The 22,186-nt window shown below is 53.7% G+C and overlaps 3 protein-coding genes across 30 annotated transcripts in view; all 3 read right to left on the bottom strand.

The window, feature by feature from the left end:
- Nucleotides 1-775: 775 nt before the first annotated feature.
- On the bottom strand, nucleotides 776-4,788 carry JOSD2 (Josephin domain containing 2). 21 transcript variants are annotated; one of them, XM_053605669.1, is made up of 7 exons: nucleotides 4,487-4,623; nucleotides 4,215-4,291; nucleotides 3,654-3,819; nucleotides 2,798-3,016; nucleotides 2,032-2,157; nucleotides 1,150-1,344; nucleotides 776-1,064 (listed from the first exon to the last, which is right to left on the bottom strand). In XM_053605669.1, exons 3-7 carry the CDS (start codon nucleotides 3,800-3,802, stop codon nucleotides 944-946), a joined length of 810 nt encoding a protein of 269 aa, XP_053461644.1. In that variant the 5' UTR covers nucleotides 3,803-3,819; nucleotides 4,215-4,291; nucleotides 4,487-4,623; the 3' UTR covers nucleotides 776-943. The 21 variants fall into 21 exon arrangements, with proteins under 21 accessions (XP_053461644.1, XP_053461645.1, XP_053461646.1 ...); XM_053605670.1 differs by having other exon boundaries at nucleotides 3,654-3,816; XM_053605671.1 differs by lacking the exons at nucleotides 4,215-4,291; nucleotides 4,487-4,623 and adding an exon at nucleotides 4,665-4,788.
- ASPDH (aspartate dehydrogenase domain containing) lies at nucleotides 4,766-7,257 on the bottom strand. 3 transcript variants are annotated; one of them, XR_008383084.1, is made up of 8 exons: nucleotides 7,072-7,204; nucleotides 6,684-6,828; nucleotides 6,338-6,422; nucleotides 6,088-6,237; nucleotides 5,786-6,006; nucleotides 5,561-5,715; nucleotides 4,993-5,143; nucleotides 4,769-4,903 (listed from the first exon to the last, which is right to left on the bottom strand). XR_008383084.1 is itself a non-coding variant. In XM_053605655.1 (7 exons), the coding sequence occupies exons 1-7, from the start codon at nucleotides 7,124-7,126 to the stop codon at nucleotides 4,766-4,768; spliced, it is 945 nt and encodes a 314-aa protein (XP_053461630.1). In that variant the 5' UTR covers nucleotides 7,127-7,257. The 3 variants fall into 3 exon arrangements, 2 of the variants coding, with proteins under 2 accessions (XP_053461630.1, XP_053461631.1); XM_053605655.1 differs by lacking the exon at nucleotides 5,561-5,715 and having other exon boundaries at nucleotides 4,766-4,903; nucleotides 7,072-7,257; XM_053605656.1 differs by lacking the exon at nucleotides 4,769-4,903 and having other exon boundaries at nucleotides 4,965-5,143; nucleotides 7,072-7,209.
- A 157-nt stretch (nucleotides 7,258-7,414) lies between these two features.
- LRRC4B (leucine rich repeat containing 4B) overlaps nucleotides 7,415-22,186 on the bottom strand; it is a 47,239-nt gene continuing 32,467 nt past the window's right edge. For all 6 annotated transcript variants that reach the window (XM_053605649.1, XM_053605654.1, XM_053605650.1 and 3 more), the window contains one exon: nucleotides 7,415-11,927. In XM_053605649.1, coding sequence (XP_053461624.1) covers nucleotides 10,083-11,927 — 1,845 coding nt within the window. In that variant the 3' untranslated portion in view covers nucleotides 7,415-10,082. The remainder of the gene's footprint in view (nucleotides 11,928-22,186) is intronic.

The following is a 22,186-nucleotide window of genomic DNA, read 5'->3' as shown; positions in this document are numbered from 1 at the left end:
CTCCCTCCTTCCTCGACTGTTGATCGCCACACACCCACCTCCATTGCAGGGCTGTCCTCTGCCTGGAAAACTTGTTTCCTGTGGCTTCCCCTCACCTTCTTTGCTCAAAGGACACCTCAGTGGGGCCCAGCACCCCAAGTCACTTGCAATAACCCTGTTCATCTCCAATGGCTGCCGTTAACTTACTACCACAAATGTTGTGGTTTCAAACCCACATTTATTCCCTAAATTCACAATGGGTTCCCTCTGCTTCCCACTTTAGGGACCCTTGTGATCACACTGGGGTCCCTGGGGATCCAGGATAGCTCTCTGTCTCAAGGTCAGCCAACTGGCAGCCTTAATTCAACCTACAACCTCACTTCCCCTTGGCTGAGTAACCTAAAGTATTCACAGGTCACAGGGATTAGGATGTGGACATCTCTGCCATTGATCTGCCACCTCCCAATCAATGGAAGAGAATGGAACCAAAACATAAACTCCTGCTTTGTGCCCACACTCACCACACTGGACATGCTGAGTCATCGTGCCAAGTTGTTTGTCCCTGATTTCTCTCCCTGTGTGGGACACAAGCCTCACATGGGCAGGGACTTGTGTTGTTTTCTGCTGGGCTCATTCTGGTGATGAAACTGGGATCCAGAGAGGTGAGCAACTGGCAGGAGGTGGCAGGAAGCCAGATTGGAACTGGGGCTGGCTGGTTCCTGGGCATTCAGGATAAATGGGAGTAACTGAACCAAAGGGATCTAGCAAGGGCTGGGCCAATTACTCAGGCCAGGCGGGAAACAAATCAGTAGATTTATTGAGGCAGTAGCGGCAGTGGCAGGTAGGGGTCGGGGAGGGGCTGGAGCCTCCTTAGGGTCCACAGAGTGCAGCCCCTTCCCTGGCACTCAGGTGGATGTGGTCACACAGAGATCACAATGGGTGGTAGCGAGAGTCAGCCATGGGATCAGCCTGCCCGCAGCCAGCAGCCCTTCTCTTCCACTTCCTTGGTCACCACCAGCAGCACCTCACACAGGCCCTGGGCCAGGGCAGCCTCTAGGAAGGCCCTGGGCAGGAGAGATGAGAGACTGAGGCCCAGCCAGCCTTGTGCCCTTCTGGAGAGTGGAGCTCCTGCATGGAGCCTGCCCTCAGAGCCGCCTCCCTCTGGCTCACCTGACACCGTCCTCATCCCCCAGGGGCTCAGGTGCCCGCAGCTTGGAGTCCAGGTTGTAGTAGATACCATTCACTTGGCGCAGGGCCACCCAGTGCCGCCGGCGCAGAGGCAGGGACAGCAGCCCCAGTGACACAGGTGAGGGCAGGTTCAGGATCAGCCCCAGCACCTGGGGCAGGGCCAGCTGGGACAGGGGCCTGTAGTGGGAGTGACAATGGGGCCCCTGGTCAGGGCCTGCTCTGCTTGGGATGTTCCCAAGTGTGAAGACCAGACTGACCCCATCCAGGGAGGTTCCTAACCCGTCAACCCTGTCCCCTGACTGCTCTGTCCACCCATTTGACCCCATCACCCTTCACAGCTAACCCATCTACCTAGCCCCTGCCCAACGCCTCACCAACTCTTCAACCAGCCATGGGCCTCCCCATTATCTAGCCAGCTCCCCAACCTCCCAGCACCAGCCACCTTGAAACCACTTGCCAGCTACTATCCACTGACTGGATAGTAGCTATCCAATTCATCACACAGCTACCTGCCTATTCACCACACAGCTACCTGCCTACTGCCACTCCACCTCTCCCTCATCTGTCCAGCCCTTACCCACCAGCCATCATCACAACCTCCCTCCCTCCCTCCAGCACCCTCCACCTGTTTGCTGTACCCTGTCCACCATCTGTCCATCTTTCACCTGCTCAACCACCAACCCATTCACATGCCCTTGCCCAAAGTGTCCAACCTCCCGCTGGCTGCACTCTTATTCATCCAGCTACCAGCCTCCATCTGTCAGTGTGCCCCATCCCACCTGGTCACCCAGCTACCCCACCTGCTGGCTATCAGGCTGCCACCCTCCTTGCAGCCCAGCATGTGACCGACGCTCTATGGCCTACCTCCTCCTGTCCCACCACACGGCGGCCAGGCCCAGCCCCTGCAGGGCGGCCATGATCACATTGACGTCATAGTTGCCAGTGCCCAGGAGGCTGCGATGGGGGTTCAGCCGGGAGTCTGGGGCCAACCTGGTGGGGGGTGGCCAGGGCCTGAGTAGGGGACCCTTAGAAAGGGCTTGCCCTTTGTACAAAGCAGGGGATGCCAGGGTCTGGGCTTTGACTCTCCCTCTTCAACCCAACGGCTCATCAGCCCCAAGCCCCAAGGCCCCACCTCTGGCTTTGTCCTTCTGCACCTGGACCCTTCCCCAGCCTCCAGTGTCTCCTTCCAGCCCACCCTCAACCCAGGCCCAGAGCTGTCCCCTCAAACCCTAACAGCTCCCCAGTGCTGCCCCTGGACAAAGTCACCATGCCTTGGTCTTTCTCATCATGACCAGTCCCTTCCTCTGTCCTTGAAGACTCACTTCAGATGTCATGTCCTCTGAGAAAAGTCTCCTTAGCCACAGGCTGGGTCTGGGGCCCTCTCTGGTCTCCCCCAGGGCACTGAGCCACCTCAGTGATGATGACTGCCTACCTCTATCACCCCCAGGATAGAGTCTCATGAGACCCTGCTGGTCTCTGCACCTCAGCGCCTCTCTTTCTGGCTACCTGTCCCCAGCCACATCTCCTGTACTTCTGCCTCTCAGCCTTTCCTTCAGCTCTTTCCCAAGCCCAGGAGGCCTATCTGTTACCACTTGCCTCTCTGGGCCCTGCTTCCTCTAAGCAACTGTACCTCTGTTCCGATCTGGGGCCCTGGGAGGCAGGGCAGAAGAAGGGACGAGCATGTGTATTACTTTTCTGTATATCTGTTTCCCTTGCCTCCCCAAGGACAGGGGATTCATCTCTGGATCTCCAGCACATCCTTGGGGTGAAAGACTTGCCAGATCCTTGTGACAGAGATGAATAAATCCCACAGTGATCACTTTGAGGGGCTGGTCTCTGTCTGAGAAGGCTGGGGGCCAAGGGGAGGGAGATAGGGTTATCTCTGGGTGTGGGAGGCTGGGAAGGAGGTCCAGGCAAGGAAGAATGGCCTAGGCTTAGGCCAGGCTGTGGGGCCAGAAAAGAGGGAGAAAGGCAGAGAGATTATTAAGAAGAGACATTTGAAATCTGGAATACTGAGGAGGCATATTGCAGGTTGCCAAGAGGAGCACATCATGCCCAATGGAAGAAGAGCCTATGGAAAGGCCTGCAGGCCTCATAGTGAGCACATCTGGGGACTGGACAGAGAGGTCTGGTGTGAGGGGAGCAGTGAGTGGCAGGAGGCAGACTCACAGGGCTGTAGATATCAGATGGAGGGGCTGGGGATAGGACAGGTTTGGCTCTGGGGCCACGTGCAGGATGGACCGGAGGAGAAATACCAGCAGCTGGAAGGCCCAGATAAGAGAGGGAGAGGCGTTGGCTGGGGCTGAGGCTGCAGGACAGGCAGGTGGAGGGTGCAACATCTCAGTCTGAGCCTAGGATCTAGTACAGGTGGTGAACAGGCAGAAAGAGGCCCCCAGGCTCTGCCCCTGACTCTCTGCGAGACCCAGGTGGGTTGCTCCACCTCTCTGAGCCCTGCTGCTCCAGGGGTTAAGGTGGGTGACAGTCACCTCTTACAGATCTCATCAGCAGCTTCTTGGTTAAAGAGCTGCTGCTGCAGAACGTTGTTGAGGGCGTGGACGGCACAAAGCTCCAGGCGTTGCCGTTCGTGGTACACAGAGGGCTGCTGGTTCGGCTGTACTCCTGGGGCCTGGGACATGCCGTCCTTGGCTCCTGCTGGGAGTTGGGAGGGGGAGAAGGTACTCAGGGGTCTAGGATCTGGAGGCCCAGAGTCTGAGGTCCAACCTCCCAGTGGGACTTTGAGGTACTGCCACTGAGGTGGGGGCTTGGAGCAGTTTGGGAGGACACAGGCCCCTCACCCTGTTCCCTGTGCTGTCTTCTGGCAACAGGGGTACCTCTGGCTCCTATTCCTAGGTAAAAGGCTCTATTTTCTGCTCACCTGGCAACACAGAATCACCCCCTCCACATCTCTAAGTAAAGGGTCCCTATCATGGTTACCCTAGAAACAGAGGAACTCTCCTCCCCTATCCCTAGGTAACAGGATCTATCTCTGGTTACCTAGCAACAGAGGGCCCCCCACCCCACTAGGTAACAGTCTCTCTTCTGATTACCTAGCAAAAGGGATCCTCCTCTGTCTCTAGGTAACAGGGTCTCTTCTGGTCTCCTAGCAACAGAAGACTCCTTTCTCCTGCCATTAAACAGCAAGATTCTCTCCTCTTGTCACCTGGCAATAGGGGCCCCCGCCCCAGTCTCTAGGCAACAGGATCCCCTCTTCCTATCACCTGGCAACGAGGCCCCCACCCGTACACCCAAGTAGCAGAGCCCTTTCCCCGACCAGTACCCTGACCACGGCGCTCGCCCTTTGCGTGGCAACGCCCCTCACCCCGCCTGCCTCTCCGCTCCCCGGAGCCAGCGGCTTCCGCATCCCCCTGGGCGGTGGCTATGGCTCCGAGCGCCCGACGGGCAGCACCGCGCTGACTGGACAGGCGGGACTGACTACAGCTCCCGGCGATCCCCGCGTCCTGGACTACGACTCCCGGGGGCCTCTGCGGGACACTTGCCTCATGTGACAGGGGACTTCGTGACCTAAAAGTCATCTGTCGCTTTTAGAAAACAGGACTAAGATTCCCGTCGGTCCCCACCACAACCCCCGGAAATGCGCCTACAAGGCTCCCCCAACTTGCGCCCTACACGCCCCCTGCTGCTTGGAGGATTCTGGGAAGCGAGGCGGGCAGGCTCTCGCGGGGCTTTCAGAGGCTCTGTTCGCGCGGGTCCTCGCCCTCTGCGATGACGTCACGCGCTGTGTGCAAACGCAGCGTGACGTCACAGGAGGGAAACAAGGAACCAGAAAGGCTAGACCGTGCAGGGCGAAGAATCTGTGATCTTTACTGAAATAGAAGGGAGGTCCTGGGACAGTGAGGCCAGGGCAGGAGTGGGGTGGCGGTGGTGGTAGGAAGGTAGATCGTGTGAAGATGTCGTCTCAGGAAGGAGGCTTCTCAGCAAAGATGGATCCCTGGCCTGGAGGGTAGCTGGCAGCAGCCTGCGAGGGAGAGACGGGGGAGGAGAGACTGAGACAGAAGGAGAGGAGAGATAGTGATGAGGGTGGGGACAGACCAGTGTGGGGATGGAGGAAGTCCCAGGGAAAGAGGGACAGAGACCCAGAGCGATAAAGGCAGAGACCTAGGGGATGGACAGACACACAGGTCGAGGTAGAGAGTCCCAGGAGAGGGGTGCACAGAGAGGCAGGGAAGAGACATGGGCAGAGATAGAGACATACACAATACAAAGATTCATATCGTGGCGCAAAAAGTTTAAGGAGATTCAGAAATAAAGATCAATGAAGACAGACTCAGAGCCGCAGAACCACATAGAGCTCAAGATCCCAAGCTCTGCAGAATACAAGAACCCAGGACTTCGAGAGAGGGGCCACTAGCACTGGGGAGGGGCCTGGCCGCACTCAGGAGGCTGCGCCAGAAGGCTGTGACAGTGGCGGAGCCTGTGACAGCGCCTGGCTCAGCGGGGTTCTCTCTGTGGGTGTGCACAGAAAAGCTCCGGCCTGTGGGTCCTGGGGGTCCTTGCAGCTCCACATCCACCACATGCATGTCTGTGAGGCTGGGGCAAGCAGGGGCAGTCAGTCTGGTTAACCTGGACCCAGCCCAACCCCCTGCTCAGTTCTGCTCACCTGAGATCAGCCACAAGCACCCCAATGACGCGATCGAAGCCTAGGTTGGGGGCAGCCAGGGCAGCAGCTGCCATGGTGTTAGAGTTTTGGGGGGCAAAGGGGCACAGCCCACGGACAGGGCCTTCATAGAGCACAGTGCGAGGCCCAATGCTGTGGGCTGCAGCCAGGGGTCCCTCCAGCCGAAAGCCATCGGGGTGTGTGGCCATGGTGACACGAAGGCTCTGGAAGTGAGAGCCAGGGTTAGGGGGAGCAGGATCTTTGCAGGATCCCTCTGGTTCCTGGGGAGCCCAGCAGGTCCTCACCTGCAGGCCTCCAGCTGCATCCAACCTGGTGATGTCCTCAGTGCCCCACAGGGCCCCTCGGGCCACAAACACAGAGTGGCCCCAGTAGTGTGAAGCCTCTAGGAGCTGCCGCTCAGTTATCTGGTCAGCTAAGGCTGAGGGAGACCCCACCTGAGTTGGACAAAGGTGGTGGTGAGAAATTGCCACTCTAGGGTGGGTGATGGGGCCACAACAAAAGGGGTAAGAGCCTGGGTATAGGTTTGGGGCTTACCAGGAGATTGGCATGATGCAGGATTTGTGCCCCAGATTCATGTATTATTTGGGGATGGGCCACTTCCACCACAAGATCAGGGTGCCTGGGAGAGGAGAAAGCTGGGGGAGGGCCTTGGAGATGTATTAGCCTTCACCTCCCCAAGGTTCCCTAGAGTCTAGGAAGGGTTGTCAGTCTTCACCCTGGCCTGGGAGGGCAAATGAAATGGATGGGCTTGTTCTGTTTCACATTTGTGTGAACTAAGGGCCAGAGAGAGTAAGGGATTTGCCTGAGATCACACAGCAGTTAAGGGAGGCCAGAACAGAAGTTTTAGGGAGCTCCACTCTACAATGGCAAGGTCACTGACCTTTCCCCAAGGTCAGCAAGGTTCTGGAGCTGCAGGGAAAGAGGCACACTCCCTGCCATTCGTCCTGGGTCACGATTCCAGACAAAAACAAGTTTTAGGCCCAGTTCTGGTCCCTGAGCTAGCAGATGGGAGACGAGAAACTGTCCTGGGGAGAGGGAAAGGAGAGACACCCAGAGATGAGAAGACAGAGACCAGGGTGGGGGGACATAGACCTAGAGAGAGAGAAGAGGACGCAGACCCAGAGAGAGAGGGACAGAGACCTGGGGTTGGGGGTAGAAGATAGTCTGGTGGGCAGACCCAGAGACACAGCCAGGGGCACAGATAAAGGCAGATGAAAGGTGTGTTTGCAGAGGGCAGAGGGACTTGGGGAAGGAGGCCAGGGACTCACCGAGGCGGCCATAACCTACCACCCCCACCCTCCGTGGGGCTCCGTTGAAAGCCATGCCTCTGAGTCTGGTGGCTGTGGCCTGAGCTCCCTCGGCTGCCCCTTGCACAAGGCCTGGGCAGCCACTGATCTTTGGACATTTGACCCTTGAGCCTCTCAGCTCAACCTCCCCCTTCCCACAGTGGCCTAGAGGTAGGGGAACGGAGTTGTAGGGATGAAGGTGGCTGAAAATCCTTTTCTGCATTCCCGTACCCTCCACTTTCACTGGGGCTGGGGGTGGGGGTGGCAGCGAACATGGTGATCTGGAGTTCCAGGGATCCAACATCTCCTCCTCTGACCCCTGCTTTCTCCAGGGCTGTTCCTTCTTCCCCAGGGCCGTTCCTTTCTTTCGTTTGTGACACACCTCTGTTCCTTCCTGCTGATGTGGAAAATTTCCTCTGCAGTCCCCTGCCCCCCTTTCTGGCCAGCCAGGTTGTCATGGAAACTACAACCTGCTTGGGTTGGGAAGAGGGGATGGTGGCAGGGACTCTGAGCTCTGTCTGTCCCCTTGCTCCCAGGTCCTCCTTTCCCCTAATTTTTGTCCTCAAATGGTCAAGGTCCGAAGGAGGTTCTGTCTAGTGATGAGCCCCCTGAGGTCCCCACCCCCTACCCCTGTCTCTTCCAGAAGGCAACAGAAGCTGGAGTTCTAGATTGTCTTAGCTGTGCCCTTGCTTCAGTGGGTCCAATCCCCCCAGCCTCCCAGAGGGGGGTCCCCTTCTCACATCCCTCAGCTCCCAACCAGAACCTGCCACCCTCTGTCTCTGATCATCCTTCAGTTCACCTTGACTTCATCCCACCTCTCATTCTCCCCCTTAGCCATGATGCCACTAACCCCCTCCCACATGTGGTATTGTCATTCTCATGTCCTTCCTTCCTCTCCCCAACTCTCATCAGCCATAGAGTAGCCTGTGAGGCCTGGGGAGTCCGAGTGCCCCCAAAATGAGTCGCAGCCACTGCGCCTCACAGGTGCCTGGCATCAGAAATGGCGAAGGCTGCGGCAGCGCCAGTTCCCTGCCCCCAGCCACCACCTGGTACCCACTGCAGTGTTTCCATGGCAACCAGGATCCGCACTGCAAGAGACTGGAGAGAAAGAGCATGAAAGGGTGCATGGGGAGGGTGGGCAACACATGAGAGGAGATGGACAAAGATAGAGAGGGCCAGACCCCAGACACGTCACCCAGAGGCCACGGGAGGCTGCCACTGCTGGTAAGGGAGGAATTTGCTTCAAGAGCCAGGAGCCCGGGTGGGGGACAGAAGAAATGCTGAGAGGCACAGGGACTCCTGTCCAGACACTCATGGGGCAGATAGGTTGGGAGCAGGGACTTTCTGTCCCCTTCTTTCTGTCTGTTGTCAACTCCTCTGGGGCCTGAGTGTCCCCACAATGCCTACAGCTGCCATGTACACAAGGGAGAAGGGGCATTGAGACTGGCATCCAACCCTTCCCCTCCTCTCCCCCGCGACCCACATGTCCTCAGGGCTGTCTGCCTGGTGTCCTCTTCTCAGCACAGGAAGGTGCCATAACCACTTCATCTGTGTCCAGAGGCCTTGCTTTCCCAGACAGTGCAGGATGGCAGCCCCCACTGGCCCAGGCACCTCAACCCACAGAGACATATCCTCCAGGCTGCTTGCTGGCTCCTGACTGCTCTCCTACCCAGCTTCTCTCTGTCCCTGTTTTTGCACGGGGCTGATACAGCTCCAGCTGCCCTCTCAGCACACCCACATCAGAGGAGCCTCTAGTGGGAGTGCGGTGGAGACACTCTCTGGTTTGGGGCCTGTTTGGGGTTGAACCGTGCTACCCAGAAACAGATCCACAGAAGTCCTGGTCTCCAGCACCTCAGAATGGGCATTTGCCAAGAATAAAGTCAAGGTTAGGCTGGGTGCTCCTGATCCAGTATAATGATTAGGATCCTTGTGACAGGGGGAAGTTGGACACGGACACACACACAGGGAAGAGGTGTAAAGACACGTGGAGAAGGTCCAGGGAAGGACAGAATGAAGCTGTCACAAGCCAGGGCCATCCAGGTGCCTGTAGCTGGCAGGCCTACCCCCTAGGCTTCAGAGAGGGCATGGCCTTGCTGCACCTTGAACTTGGACTTGAGGCCTCCAGAATGGTCAGACCCAGATCTCTGCTGTCCTGAGCGCCCCCACCCGAAGCAACAAATACAGGGAATTCATAAGGGGGAAGTCCCAGAACAGACCCCTCCCTAGGAGCTAAGACCGCCCAGAAATGCCTGTCCTGTCTTTGGGGCCTGTGAGGACTGTCTTCCAGCCTCTCCTTCTGTTTCCCACCCGTATTCACTTTGTTTTCTTTCCTCCATGCTTTCATGACCAAAAAAAAATTTTTTTTTTACTTTTTCCGTGTTTTTTTTTTTAAAGTAATTACAGAGCAGGTAGTCGTTGACGCAAACCTCCCTTCGGTTGTATCAAAAGAGTCTGTGGGGTGGTGGGGGCGGGGCGGCCGGCTGCGTACCCCAGCGGGAGGCCGGGGGCGGAGCTCAGCGTGGGCTGGAGCTGGGGCGACGCGTCTCTTCGTCTCTTCGGTTTCGGGGTGGGAAGGAGGGACAGGCGTCAAACTGCAAAAAATGAACCGTAAAAGGAGGGTGGTTGGGGTAAGGGGAAAGGGTACCCCTCAAAAAAGCTCCTTTCTTCCCTCGAAGGTGGTGGGCGGGACAGTTGGTCGGGAGACCCCGGTGGAAACACGGAGGGCTGGGGCCACGTCTCCTGAATCCCGAGTCCCCCCAGCCGTCACCAGGATAGGTGGGGGCGAGGCTAGAACCAGGGACTCCTGGAACCCCGCCCTGTCCTCATTGGGGTCTGACCCCTGGGTGGGGCTGGACACCGCCTTGTCCTGCCTTTCCCATTTGGTCCCGGGGTGGGCTGGGCCGTGGGGAGGGGTCCCAGTCGGCGTGCCCGGGTAGGCACCGGGGTGGCGGGTCTCCGAGACCCTGGCCAGATCCCCCGGGCCCCAGGCAGCCTCATATCTGCGTCTCTTGCACGTTCTCCTTGGAGCCGCTCTTGAAGAGCAGAGGTTCGTGGATGGAGTTGAGGCCAGGAGGGCCCTTGCCCCCGCAGCCCCCACCGCCGGGGTTGCTGCTGTAGTGCGCCTTGAAGGCGGCCGCCACGTAGTGGTGGTGGTTGAGGTGGTCGCGCTCCAGGGCCGGCAGGGCAAGGTGGCTGTCCCCACCTACGCTGCCCCCACCAGCCACGGCAGCCGCCGCGGCCACGGACACGGCGGAGGCAGCAGGCAGCTCGTCCTCCACGTTGATGATCTCCACAGTGCGCGTGGGCCCGTGGTGCTTGTGGAGCTGGTGCTGCTTGCGCAGTTTGTAGAAGGCCACGAGCATCACGGCGGCCATGAATGTGATGGCCACGAAGCAGCCGATGATAATCTTGGTGGTCTTCATGACGTCGTCCAGGTCCTTGAGGGCGTTTTCTGTCACGTCCGTGATGGGCACCGTGAACGCCTTCTCTGTGGGCCGTGAGGAGCGAGGCGCAGGTGCCGTGGTGGATGATGAGGCCGGGCCGATGGCGTCCCCAGGCCGGCCCCCACCCCAGACACCATCCGTCGTGGGCCCCGGCGGTACCTTCTCTGTGCCCCGCGGCTGCACGGCCTCCTCTCCAGGCTGTGTCTCCAGGGTCTCCACTGTCACCGTGGTGAAGTAGGTGTAGCCACCACTGCCCCCTCCGACACCACCGCCGCCCCCTGGGCCGCCCCCGCCGCCACCGGAGCCCCCAGCCGCCACAGGGTCCACAGCTGAGACGTTGAGTGTTGCTGAGGCGGTGGTGTTGCCAGCCGAGTTCGTCACCATGCATGTGTATTGGCCCGTGTCCTGCACGGTGACGTTGGTGAAGTTGAGCGTGCCATCATGCAGGACAGAGATGCGCACACGGTAGGAGCCGTGGGTCATGAGGGTGCCGTTGGGTGTCAGCCAGTTGACAGAGGTCATGGAGGTGCCTGTGCGGCACTTGAGCTCAGCAGCCATGCCCTCCGTGACATTGAGGTCCGTGGGCGGCTCCACAATGACAGGCGCATAGCAAGTGAAGTGCGACTGGTCCAGTTCACCTATGTAGCGGCCCTTGAGGCCAGCAGGTGCGTGGCAGCGGGCACAGCATGTTGTGTTGCTGGGCACGGTCTCCTTGAGCCACCAGCTCAGCCAGAGCACATCGCAGTTGCAGTGCCAGGGGTTATGGTTGAGGTGGACGCGCTCCAGGCGGTGCAGGGGTGTGAAGAGGTCGTGGGGCAGCGACATCAGGTTGTTGTGGGACAGGTTGAGCTCCTCCAGCGACTTGAGGTCATCGAAGGCATTGCGCTCGATGGTGGCCACCTGGGCGTGCATGAGCCACAGCTTGCGCAGGCTGGTGAGGCCCTGGAAGGAGCCCGGGCGGATCAGGTCCAGCCGGTTGCCCGACAGCTCTAGCTCCTCCAGGCGCACCAGGGCTGTCAGGTTGGGGATGTCCTTGAGGTTGCACATGCCCAGGTTGAGGTAGCGCAGGTTGACCAGCCCCTCGAAGGCCGCCTCCGAGATGTATTCCAGCCGCTTGAGTTCCCCCAGGTCCAGACGCCGCAGCGAGGGGACCCGGTTGAAGGCGTAGGAGGGGATGCTCTCGATAGGGTTGTTGCGCAGCCAGAGCTCCCGCAGCTTGGACAGGTACTCGAAGGCCTGCGTGGGCACCGTCGTCAGCCGGTTGTCGAACAGCTCCAGCGTGTTGAGGCTGGGCAGCCCGTTGAAGGCGCCCACCTCGATCTTGCGCACCAGGTTCTTGCTCAGTTGCAGGATCTCCAGGTGCCGCAGATGCTTGAAGGTGTCTGTCCGGATCACCTGGGGCGGGGGGTGGGGGGTGGACGGAGAGGGAGATAGGGGTCAGTGACGCTGAGATGATCCACAGTAACCACCACGCACTGCCAGGGTGCAGGGCTACGGTTTCTCCTGCTCTGCTGGTGGGAGTGGGAGACGCAGGCGCTACTTTGGAAAACAGTTTGACAGTTTCTTTTCTTTTCCTTTCTTGGTACTTTTTTTTTGTAGTTTTTGGCGGAGACTGGGTTTGAACTCCCCACCCCCGGCATATGGGGCCGTGCCCTACCCCTTTGAGCCACAGGTGCCACATTCTTTTGCTTTCTTTTTTTGAACAGTCTCACTCTATTGCCCTGGGTAAAGTGCTATGGCATTACAGCTCACAGGAACCTCAGACAGGTCCTGAGTTCAAGCAATCCTCATGCCTCTTGCCACATGTCCTCGCTAATTTTTCTGTTTTTATTTTTTTAATCTAATTTTATTTTATTTTATTTTTATGGAGACAGAGTCTCACTTTATCACCCTTGGTAGAGTGCCGTGGCATCACACAGCTCACAGCAACCTCCAACTCCTGGGCTTAGACGATTCTCTTGCCTCAGCCTTCCGAGTAGCTGGGACTACAGGCGCCCGCCACAACACCTGGCTATTTATTTGTTGCAGTTTGGCTGGGGCCGGGTTTGAACCAGCCACCCTTGTTATATGGGGCCAGCGCCCTGCCCATTGAGCCACAGGCGCTGCCCCCAATTTTTCTATTTTTAGTAGAGACAGGGTCTCGTCCTTGTTCAGGCTGGTAACTCCTAGGCTCAAGGGATCCTCCTCCCTCAGCCTCCCAAGTAGCTGGGACTACAGGCGCCCACCACCACACCTGGCTACTTTTTCTATGTTTAGTAGTTCTCTTGTTCTGGCTGGTCTTGAACTCCTGATCTCAAGCAACCCACCTGCCTTGGTCTTTCACAGTGCTAGGATTACAGGCATGAGCCACCACAACTTGCCTTGGCAGTTTTTTATAAAGTTAAAACTGTGGCACCCTATGACCCGGCCGTTTCACTCCTAGGAATTTCCTCAAGAGAAACAAAAGCAGATGTTCATGCAATGGCTTACGCATGGGTATTCACAGCTTTTTTTGTTCATTCCAGTCTAAATTGGAAACCACTCAAATGTCCATCATGGGTGAATGGATGATGGGACACTATGGCTCGCCTTGAAAAGGAACAAATACTGCCACGCACACCCTGGATGAATATCTTGGTATTATGTCGAGCACAAGAAGCCAGACACGCGGGGGCCGTGCAGCAGGATTCTGTCCACACCACACCCTGGGTGTTCTAAGCGGGAGTCTCTGAGTGTGGGGGCAGGCTGGGAAGGGGCATGAGAGAAATCAACTGCTGTGGTAGAAATGTTCTCTGCAACTGCCCCCGAACTCTACCCTGAAAATGGGGGCATTTTGTTATACACATATTTCTCAAAGTGAAAAAAATGTACATAAAAAATAAAAAGGAGAAAAAAATACTAATGCCAAAAACTAGCATGCATTGAACACTTCTTTGTGCCAGACCTTGTTCTGAATGTTTTGTAGGCAATAACTCATTTAATCCTCCAAATGGCCCTAGGAGACAGGTACTATTACAAGTCCTTATTTAATAGCTGCCATTTCAAGATTCATAAGGCCTTGGAAACCAGATTTTTCAGCTTTGGCACCAAATCCCACTTGGTGGCCAAACCTGATCAGAACTCACATGAAGCTATTTAAAGATTTTATCAATCCCACGCATGTGACTATTCAAACATTTTATGTGAGAAATGCCCAGGTTCGATAAAGGGTATAAGAATGCTAGGATGTTATTAAACACATGCTACATATTATTACCTTTCTAATATCAGAAGGCCAAACACATATGGCCTCAAAGGTTTCACGTGCGTGATTATGAATTAGGCACAGAGAGGTGGGGTGACAGAAGGGGAAAGTAGGCCAGGTGTGGTGGCCCATACCTGTAATCCCAGCACACCGGGGAGGCTGAGGCAGGCAGATCGCTTGAGCTCAGGAGTTTAAGACCAGCCTGATAAAGAGCAAGACCACATCTCTACTAAAAAATAGAAAAACTAGCTGTGTGTTGTGGCAGGTGCCTGTAGTTCCAGCTACTGGGGAGGCTGAGGCATGAGGATCGCTTGAACCTGGAAATTTGAGGTTGCTGTGAGGTATGATGATGTCATGGCACTGTACCCAGACTCTGTCTAAAAAAGACTCTATTCCCCTATGTGGTGGGGAATAGATTTGGGATTGGTCCCAGGCTTTATGGTCCCAGAGTCTTGACCTCTTACTCCTTTATCTCACAGGGCTGGGCCTGGGGGACCACAGGAGGGGCAGTGCTGGGCCAGGATAATGGGAGACAGAATCTTCCAGGAGCCTCCTAAGCACAGAGGGCTCAGGCATCAGATTGAGTGCTTGAGCCTAGTTAATGACGTACCCTGGGGGGAAAGGAATAGACAAGGAGATGCATTTGGGGGATGCTGTGTCATAATATTAAGGGGGTGATAGAGAACCCCAACAACCTATTGAGTGCTCCCAATTGCAAGAAACTAATGAAGAAGCTGGAGAGGGGATGGCACAGTGGCTGTGTAATCCAGCACTCTGGGAGGCTGAGGTGGGAGGATCGCTTGCATTAAGGAGTTCCAAACCAGCCTAAGCAAGAGTGAGACCCTGTCTCCACTAAAAATAGAAAATCTAGCTGGGCATTGTAGCGGTGCCTGTAGTCAGTCCCAGCTACTTGGATCCCAGCAACAGAATCACTTGAGCCTAGGCGTTTGAGGTTGCTGTGAGCTATGATGATGCCCCAGCACTCTAGCCCAGGCCACAGGGCCTTTTTCTTTCTCAAAAAAAGAAAAAAAAAATGAAGCTGGAGAATTAGGTATTTGCATTTATGTACTGAAAAAAGACTGGAAGGAAATACTCCAAGCTGTTCTTAGTAGTAAACTCCAGCTGTTGTGGATTATGAGCAATTGCTATTCTTGTTTTTTTTTTTTTCTCAATGAATAAAAAGTACTCTTGGCTTGGCACCCCTAGCACAGTTGTTATGGCACCAGCCACATATACCCAGGGTGGCAGGTTCGAACCTGGCCTGGGCCAGCTAAACAACAATGACAACTGTGACAAAAAACAGCCGGGTGTTGTGGTGGGTGCCTATAATGCCAGCTGCTTGGGAGGCTGAGACAAGAGAATCGCTTAAGCCTAAGAGTTTGAGGTTGCTGTTAGCTGTGTTGCCATGGCACTCTACCGAAGGTGACATAGTGAGACTGTCTCAAAAAAAAAAAAAAATTACTGGGTGGCGCCTGTGGCTCAAGGAGTAGGGCACTGGCCCCATATACCAGAGGTGGCGTGTTCAAACCTGGCCCCGGCCAAAAACTGCAAAAAAAAAAAAAAAAAAGAAATGAAGAAAAAACATATAGCTGAGAGGTACCCAGGATAAGGAACAGTAATATTCTTGGCATAAGCACAGTCGTAAAATTATAATTTATGCCACACCAATGGTGTCCAATAGAAACCTATTGTGAGCCACATGTGTAATTTAACATTTCCTAGAAGCCATTGTAACAAAAGAGGCAAAATCAATTTTAATAACATATTTACTTAACCCAGTATGTCCAAAACATTATCATTTCAACATGTAATCAAGATTAAATTTTTTTTTTTTTTTTTTTGTGGAGACAGAGTCTCACTGTACCGCCCTTGGGTAAAGTGCCGTGGTGTCACAGCTCACAGCAACCTCTAACTCTTGGGCTTACACGATTCTCTTGCCTCAGCCTCCCGAGCAGCTGGGACTACAGGCGCCCGCCACAACACCCGGCTGTTTTTTTTTTTTTTTGGATGCAGTTAATTTCTTTTTTTTTTTTTTGTAGAGACAGAGTCTCAAAGGTTAAATTTTAAGAGTTTGATATACACTCTTTTCCTGCTGAGGCCTTGAAATCCAGGGTGTGTTTGCCACCTCTTTGTCCTGCACTGGGCAGCTTCGATGGCCAGGCCGCCAGATTTTAAGGAACAGGGTCTTGATGTTTATAAACATAGTTGGATCTTGTGTGCCACTAGCCCTATGAGCAAGGACTGTCATTGCTCTGTTTTAGAAAGGAGGGAATGAGTCAGGTGCAGTGGCTCACACCTGTAACCCTAACACTTTGAGAGGCTGAGGGGGGAGGATCTTTGAATTCAGGAGTTGGAGACCAGCCTGAGCAAGAGCAAGACCCCTTCTCTACTAAAAATAGAAAAATTACCCATGGTGGTAAGTGTCTGTAGTCCCAGCTACTTGGGAGGCTGGGGCAAGAAGATCACTTGAGTTTGAGGTTGCCGTGAGCTATGATACCAATGCATTCTACCCTGGGGGTGACAGAGTGAGACTCTGTCTTAAAAAAAAAAAAAGAAAGAAAGTCGGGAAAAGAGTCCCCAAGAAGTAGCAATTCCGTGTCAGAGCCTATGCCCCTCAGCATCTCAGGGCTGCCTTGCCCCAGCCAAGCTATGGCTGTTGCCACTTGACAGCTGTGGAAACTGAGGCCACACATGGCACAGAGAGCAGAGCCTTGTACAAATCCTGCCTTCCCTTTCTGGGTGTCACGGAGCTCTCAAGGCCTCGGGCTCATTCCTGCTGTGAAGGAAGGCTTATAGAAACCACTTTGGGCAATTGGGAAGAAAAGAAGAGGTCCCAGTGCCAGTGCCCAGGCAGTGCCCCATGTCCCGGGTGCCCAGGGGCACTATCCATGTTGTCACTATTATTGTTACTGTTGGTATTGAGTAATCCATGTGGTGACTTTGGGATTAGAACCCTGAACCTTCTAACCCAAAGCCATGGGCAGTGTATCACCATGGAAGGCATGGTTCTGGGGACAAGAAACCCTCTTACTGTATCCTTCCTGCTGCAAATCGGGGCAGACAGGGCCTCACCAAGCCCCAGAAAGACCTATTCATTCCCCCCAGCTCCCTTGTGCCTCCCCTTCTCACAACCCTCCCAGGATGCACCATCACTCCCGCACAAGATTCTTTCATTCCACACTGTATAGCACACCAAGGTGACAGCAACAGTGAGAGTCCCTGAGACATGGCCCCTGCCCATGAGCAGCTCACACGCTTGGCATAACTTTCCTCCTTCCTCTCCCACTCATCCTTTGTCTCATCTCCTGTTCTTGCTGGTCCTGAACACAGCAGACATGCTCCTGCCTCCAGGCCTTTACGTCTGCTGTTCCCTCTGCCAGGAACATCTTTTCTACCCTTTTTCCTGGTTACCTTCCATCTGCCTTTCAACACCCCGGTCCATTGTCACCTGCTTTGGGGGATGTCCTTGTCCCATCTATCCACCCCAGTCTGATTAGGGGCTCCCCACTCTGGGCTCCCGAACACCAGAGTCTAGGTCCCTCCAGGGAGGAAAGGGACTAGGTCTCTCGTGAGAGTACAGTAACCAGGTTAAGGTTTGCTTGCTGTGTTCCATGACAGAGTGAATTTGAAAGCAGAACCTCCTGTTGTGGTGCTCTTTCTGAGCAGAACTGAGGTCCATTCCTTGCTTGAAAATCAGATTTCCTGACCACACATCAAACACCCTGGGAACCTCGCCTGATGGACTCTGCAAACTCAAAGTGATAAGGGATAGATGAGGAGCTACACAGGGCTCTTAACACTTTGGACCCCTCAGGCCACTGTGAACAGTTTATATGCAAAATGGGATGGAATCTGGACAAACAGGGGACACACGGAGAACAGGGTATGAGTATGGCTGAGAAATGCCCCCTCCCTCAATTTAATAGACAATAATTGAAATCTCTTGTGGGCCAGGCCTGTGCTGGGTACACGTTAGATAGAGTAACAAATAAAACAACTTTTTATATACCTTTCTTTTTCACTGACAAAAGTAATATGTACTCATTTCAGAAAACAGTATACTTATAAGAAGAAAAGAAAAATCAGCCAAAATACATTTCCCCAGAGTTTACTTACATTAACAATTTTTTTTTTTTGCAGTTTTTGGCTGGAGCTTGGTTTGAACCCACCACCTCTGGCATATGGGGCCGGCACCCTATCCGTTTGAGCCACAGGCGCCGCCCCTACATTAATAATTTGATATACATCTTTCCAATCTTTTTTCTATGCATATTATGCAGGGATATATTTATCATCATCTTTTGAACTTTTTTACAAAATTTTGAGGCTATAATGTACTTTACCAGGTCCTGTATTTCCCCATAACAACATTATCCTGTGAGCTTTTTTTCTCATATCAGGAAATATGCTTCAAAAATGTGATTTGCATGGCTCTAGAGAATTCTGGCCTAGAGCTGGACATTGACGGAGCAATTTCTTTTTTTTCTTTCTCTTTCTTTCTCTCTCTCTCTCTCTCTCTCTCTTCCTTCCTTCCTTCCTTCCTTCCTTCCTTCCTTCCTTCCTTCCTTCCTTCCTTCCTTCCTTCCTTCCTTCCTTCCTTCCTTCCTTCCTTTCTTTCCTTTCTTATTTCTTTTTTGAGACAGAGTCTCACTCTGTCACCCTGGGTAGAATGCTGTGGTGTCATAGTTCATAGCAACCTCAAACTCCTGGGTTCAAGTGATCTTCCTGTCTCAGCTCTCAAGTAGCTTAGACTACAGATGCCTGCCACCATGCCCAGCTAGTTTTTCTATTTTTAGTAGAGACAGGGTCTCAATCTTGCTCAGGCTGGTCTCAAACACCTGAGCTCAGGCAATCCACCTGCCCCAGCCTCCCAGAGAGCTGGGATTACAGCTGTGAGCCAGCGCCCACCTTCTACTTTTCTTAATATTCTTCTGCCTTCTCTAGTTTCTTACTGTGAACATGGCTAACTTTTAGAACTGAATGAGACCTCAGTAAATGCTGTTTTACATCAAGTAGCAGGTGAGTTGCTTCTGCAGGGAGCATGTGGGCAGTGCATGGGCAGCGGGAGGGAGGATGGGCAGAAGGCCAGTGGGGTGTGAGGTTTAGAGAAGTGACTGTGCTGTCTGAGGCAAGGGACAGTGGGCACCTCCTTCCCAGGATGGGAGAAGTGGGGACCTGAGAAAACTTCTGGTCTGATTGGGCCCCTGGAGCCTCAGTCTCCTGTTAGAGGAGTCTCTGGGGAAGAACCTGCCTGGTGAGCCTCAAGCCTGTTCGGTGGTGGGCTTGTCCCAGGGGATGCGTTGAACAACAGCAACAACAACCTCAGGTCAGAAGTGTCTGAAACCCGCCCAATTTGTGGGGTTCTGTGAAGCCCAGGGAAGAGAGCGGTTCTGCTGTGCACGATTCTGGGTTCCCACACATGACACAGCACAGAACCTTGTCACAGAATGTCTTTTACTATGGCCCTGGAGATGCTGCGATGCAAGGGGACAGGTGCCCAGTGGCTGTTTACATTAGTCATAATAATAGCAATAGTGATAATAATAATAGAAGGCAGCCAGACATCACTAATCACTAGGGTAAGAAGGAGGTGGACTTTTTTTTTCTTGAGACAGAGTCTCACCATGTCATCCTCAGTAGAGTGCAGTGGTGTCACCACAGCAACCTCAAACTCTTTGGACCTAAGCGATTCTCCTGGCACAACACCCGGCTATTTCTTGGTTGTAATTGTCATTGTTGTTTGGAAGGGTGGGGCTGGATTCGAACTTGCCAGCTCCCGTGTATGTGCCCAGCACCCTAGCTGCTTGAGCTATAGGCGCCGAGCCAAGGAGGTGGACTTTTAAAAGGTTAGACTAGAAAGTTTGAACAAGAAATTGAGAATGAAGGGATTGCTGGTCCAGGTGCCACCAAGAGCTCCCTGAAGTCACCTCTTTGCCTGGTCTTGGTCACAGTTAGATTGCCTGGGACTGCCTCAGTTTCCAGCAAATGCCGTGTGCCCTCTCCTGTTCCTTCCTCTTTCTGGGGCCCCTGTTCTCAGTTAGGTACCCCCAGCCCACTTTCCCTGTCACAGTGGGCTGCAGCCTCACCCATGGGTCAGCCAGCAGGGCCTGAAATCTCTGGCCTCACAGCCAACCCACCACCTGAGTTTTCTGTATCCCCACAAGCCAGCTTAAGTCTAATCCTCTCTCCCTGGCCCCTGGCTTTAGCCACCTGTCTGGCTTTCAGTCTCTTCCTCCAGTCTGTCTGGCATTCCGAGACAACTTCCTAGATTCCTAGAGTCTTTTTTTGAGAGACAGAGTCTCACTCTATCACCTTGGATAAAGTGCTATAGTGTCACAGCTCACAGCAACCTCAAACTCCTGGCTCACGCAATCCTCTTGCCTCAGCCTCCTGAGTAGCTAGCCCATCACAACACCTGGCTAATTTTTCTATTTTTAGTAGAGACGGAGTCTTGCTCTTGCTCAGTCTGGTCTTCAACTCCTGAGCTCAAGCAATCCACTGGTCTTGGTGTCCCAGAGTGTCAGGATTACAGGTGTGAGCCACTATGCTGGCCTTGAAAAGTTGTCTCGAAGCCTTGAGGTCATCAATGAGATTCGCTCAGAGTGAAGCTTGTGCCTGTGGGTGTGCACTGTGCACAGGGGGTGATGTCAGGCTCTGACATTTGTCATCCCAGCCTGACCCGTATAAGCTTGGCAAGGCAGGTGCTGTCAGACTTACTTTTCAGACAAGGGAAGAGCCACAGTGAGGCCATAGCTAGGAAGAGGCAGAGCAGGGTTTGGAGCCCCTGTGCCCGCCTTCTTCCCTATAGCTCCCAGGGTCTCATTTACTCCCCACACCCCTGGAGGTGGGCACACCCCATTTCAAAGACAAGGGGGCCAAGGTACAGGGAGGTCAAGTGACTCCACAGGCCTAGGAAGTATGCAGAAGTGGGTGGGTGTGGGGGGTCCCACCCAGAGCAGCTGTTTTCCAAGTCTCCTTGGTGTCCTGCATAGAGGACCAGGATAACCACAGAACATCCATGGGGCAGAGCCTGAGGCTGCCTCACAGGAGTGTGAGGGAGATGAAGAGGCACTCCCAAAGGTGGTGGGGTCCCCCCTCTAATCACTTTAATAACACACTTGAGAACTAAGCAGAGAGGGGGTGTTGCTGCAAAGGGAAGCCTGGTTTTATTGAAGGATGTGCCATAGTTTGCTTTAAATAGTGAATCTCTATTCTGAACAGAATTCCAAGCTCTTCTCTCTCCTCTTCTCTGGAGAATGCCTCCTGAGCAGCCTAGCGGGGGCAGAGTTGGGGCAGGATTTTAATCCCTCCTTTGTTGCTGACCAGCTGTGTGACCTTGGGCAAGTGTCCTAACCTCTCTGAGCCCACTTTCCTCACAGGTGGGGTTATTATGAGGCATGGACAAGACAGTGAGTGATTGGGATGAGATAGTGAATGCTTAGAACATGGCAATAACATATATTGTTAAATGGTTAATTCAGCTGATAATGATCATTAACAATTAGCCCCGTCTTCAGGCTTCCAGCTATTCTCTCCTCTGCTGTGGCCACTCTCTGTCCAGCCTCTCCCCTCTTCCTGGAATACAGTCCTCCTCCTGTTCCCTGGAGAATTCCAACTGCCCTTTTCTGGAAAGTTCTCTTCGAACCCCACTTCCTTGACCATCACACATTCTTTCTCTCTTATAAGATCCCCAGTCACAGGTTGTAATTTGGTTTAACACATCTGTCTCTTTATGATTATCAACTGGTGTGCCATGAGAGGATCTTAGGCATGACTTGAAAAAATTGAAAGATTATTAATTAAATTATTTTCAAAAGAAGTTCAAAGCATAGTTAAGTATATTCTTTTTTTGAACTCCTTTTTTTTGGATCAACATAATTTAAGTGTGCCATAGAAGTTTAACTACAAGTTCAAGTGTGCTGTTAGATGAAAAAGGTTGAAAAACACTGGTATAGGCCGTGAGTCTGACTGAGGAGAGGCTGGGGGAACTGTGCTCCAAGTTCCTGGTCTGAGGCCTTGTTCACATTTTTATTTTTTGCAGTTTTTGGCCGGGGCTGGGTTTGAACCCACCATCTCTGGTATATGGTGCCAGTGCCCTACTCCTTGAGCCACAGGCACTGCCGAGGCCTTGTTCACGTTCACAGCAGCCTCTAGGCAAGGTCTGCTGAGTCAGTGGCTGGAGTGGACATGGCTCTCATTGGAGAGCACCCCAGTTGTGTTGGTTGCTGTGTGCCTGCACACCTTTTGGCCTGGATGACAATGCAACACAATGCGACAGTGACAGAATCTGGGGACTAAAAAGCACTGGTGTTGTGGTCCCACCCTTTTTCCTTAAAGTCCACGTGTCTCGTAATACTGAAGTTGTGCCACCTTTCACGTTGCCAGCATTTGTCATCATTTTTACTTTCATGATTTCTGTCTTCATGTTTTA

The sequence above is a fragment of the Nycticebus coucang genome, chromosome 10 (assembly GCF_027406575.1).
Source record: "Nycticebus coucang isolate mNycCou1 chromosome 10, mNycCou1.pri, whole genome shotgun sequence".
NCBI lineage: Eukaryota > Metazoa > Chordata > Mammalia > Primates > Lorisidae > Nycticebus > Nycticebus coucang.
This window is presented reverse-complemented; position numbering and strand designations above follow the sequence as displayed.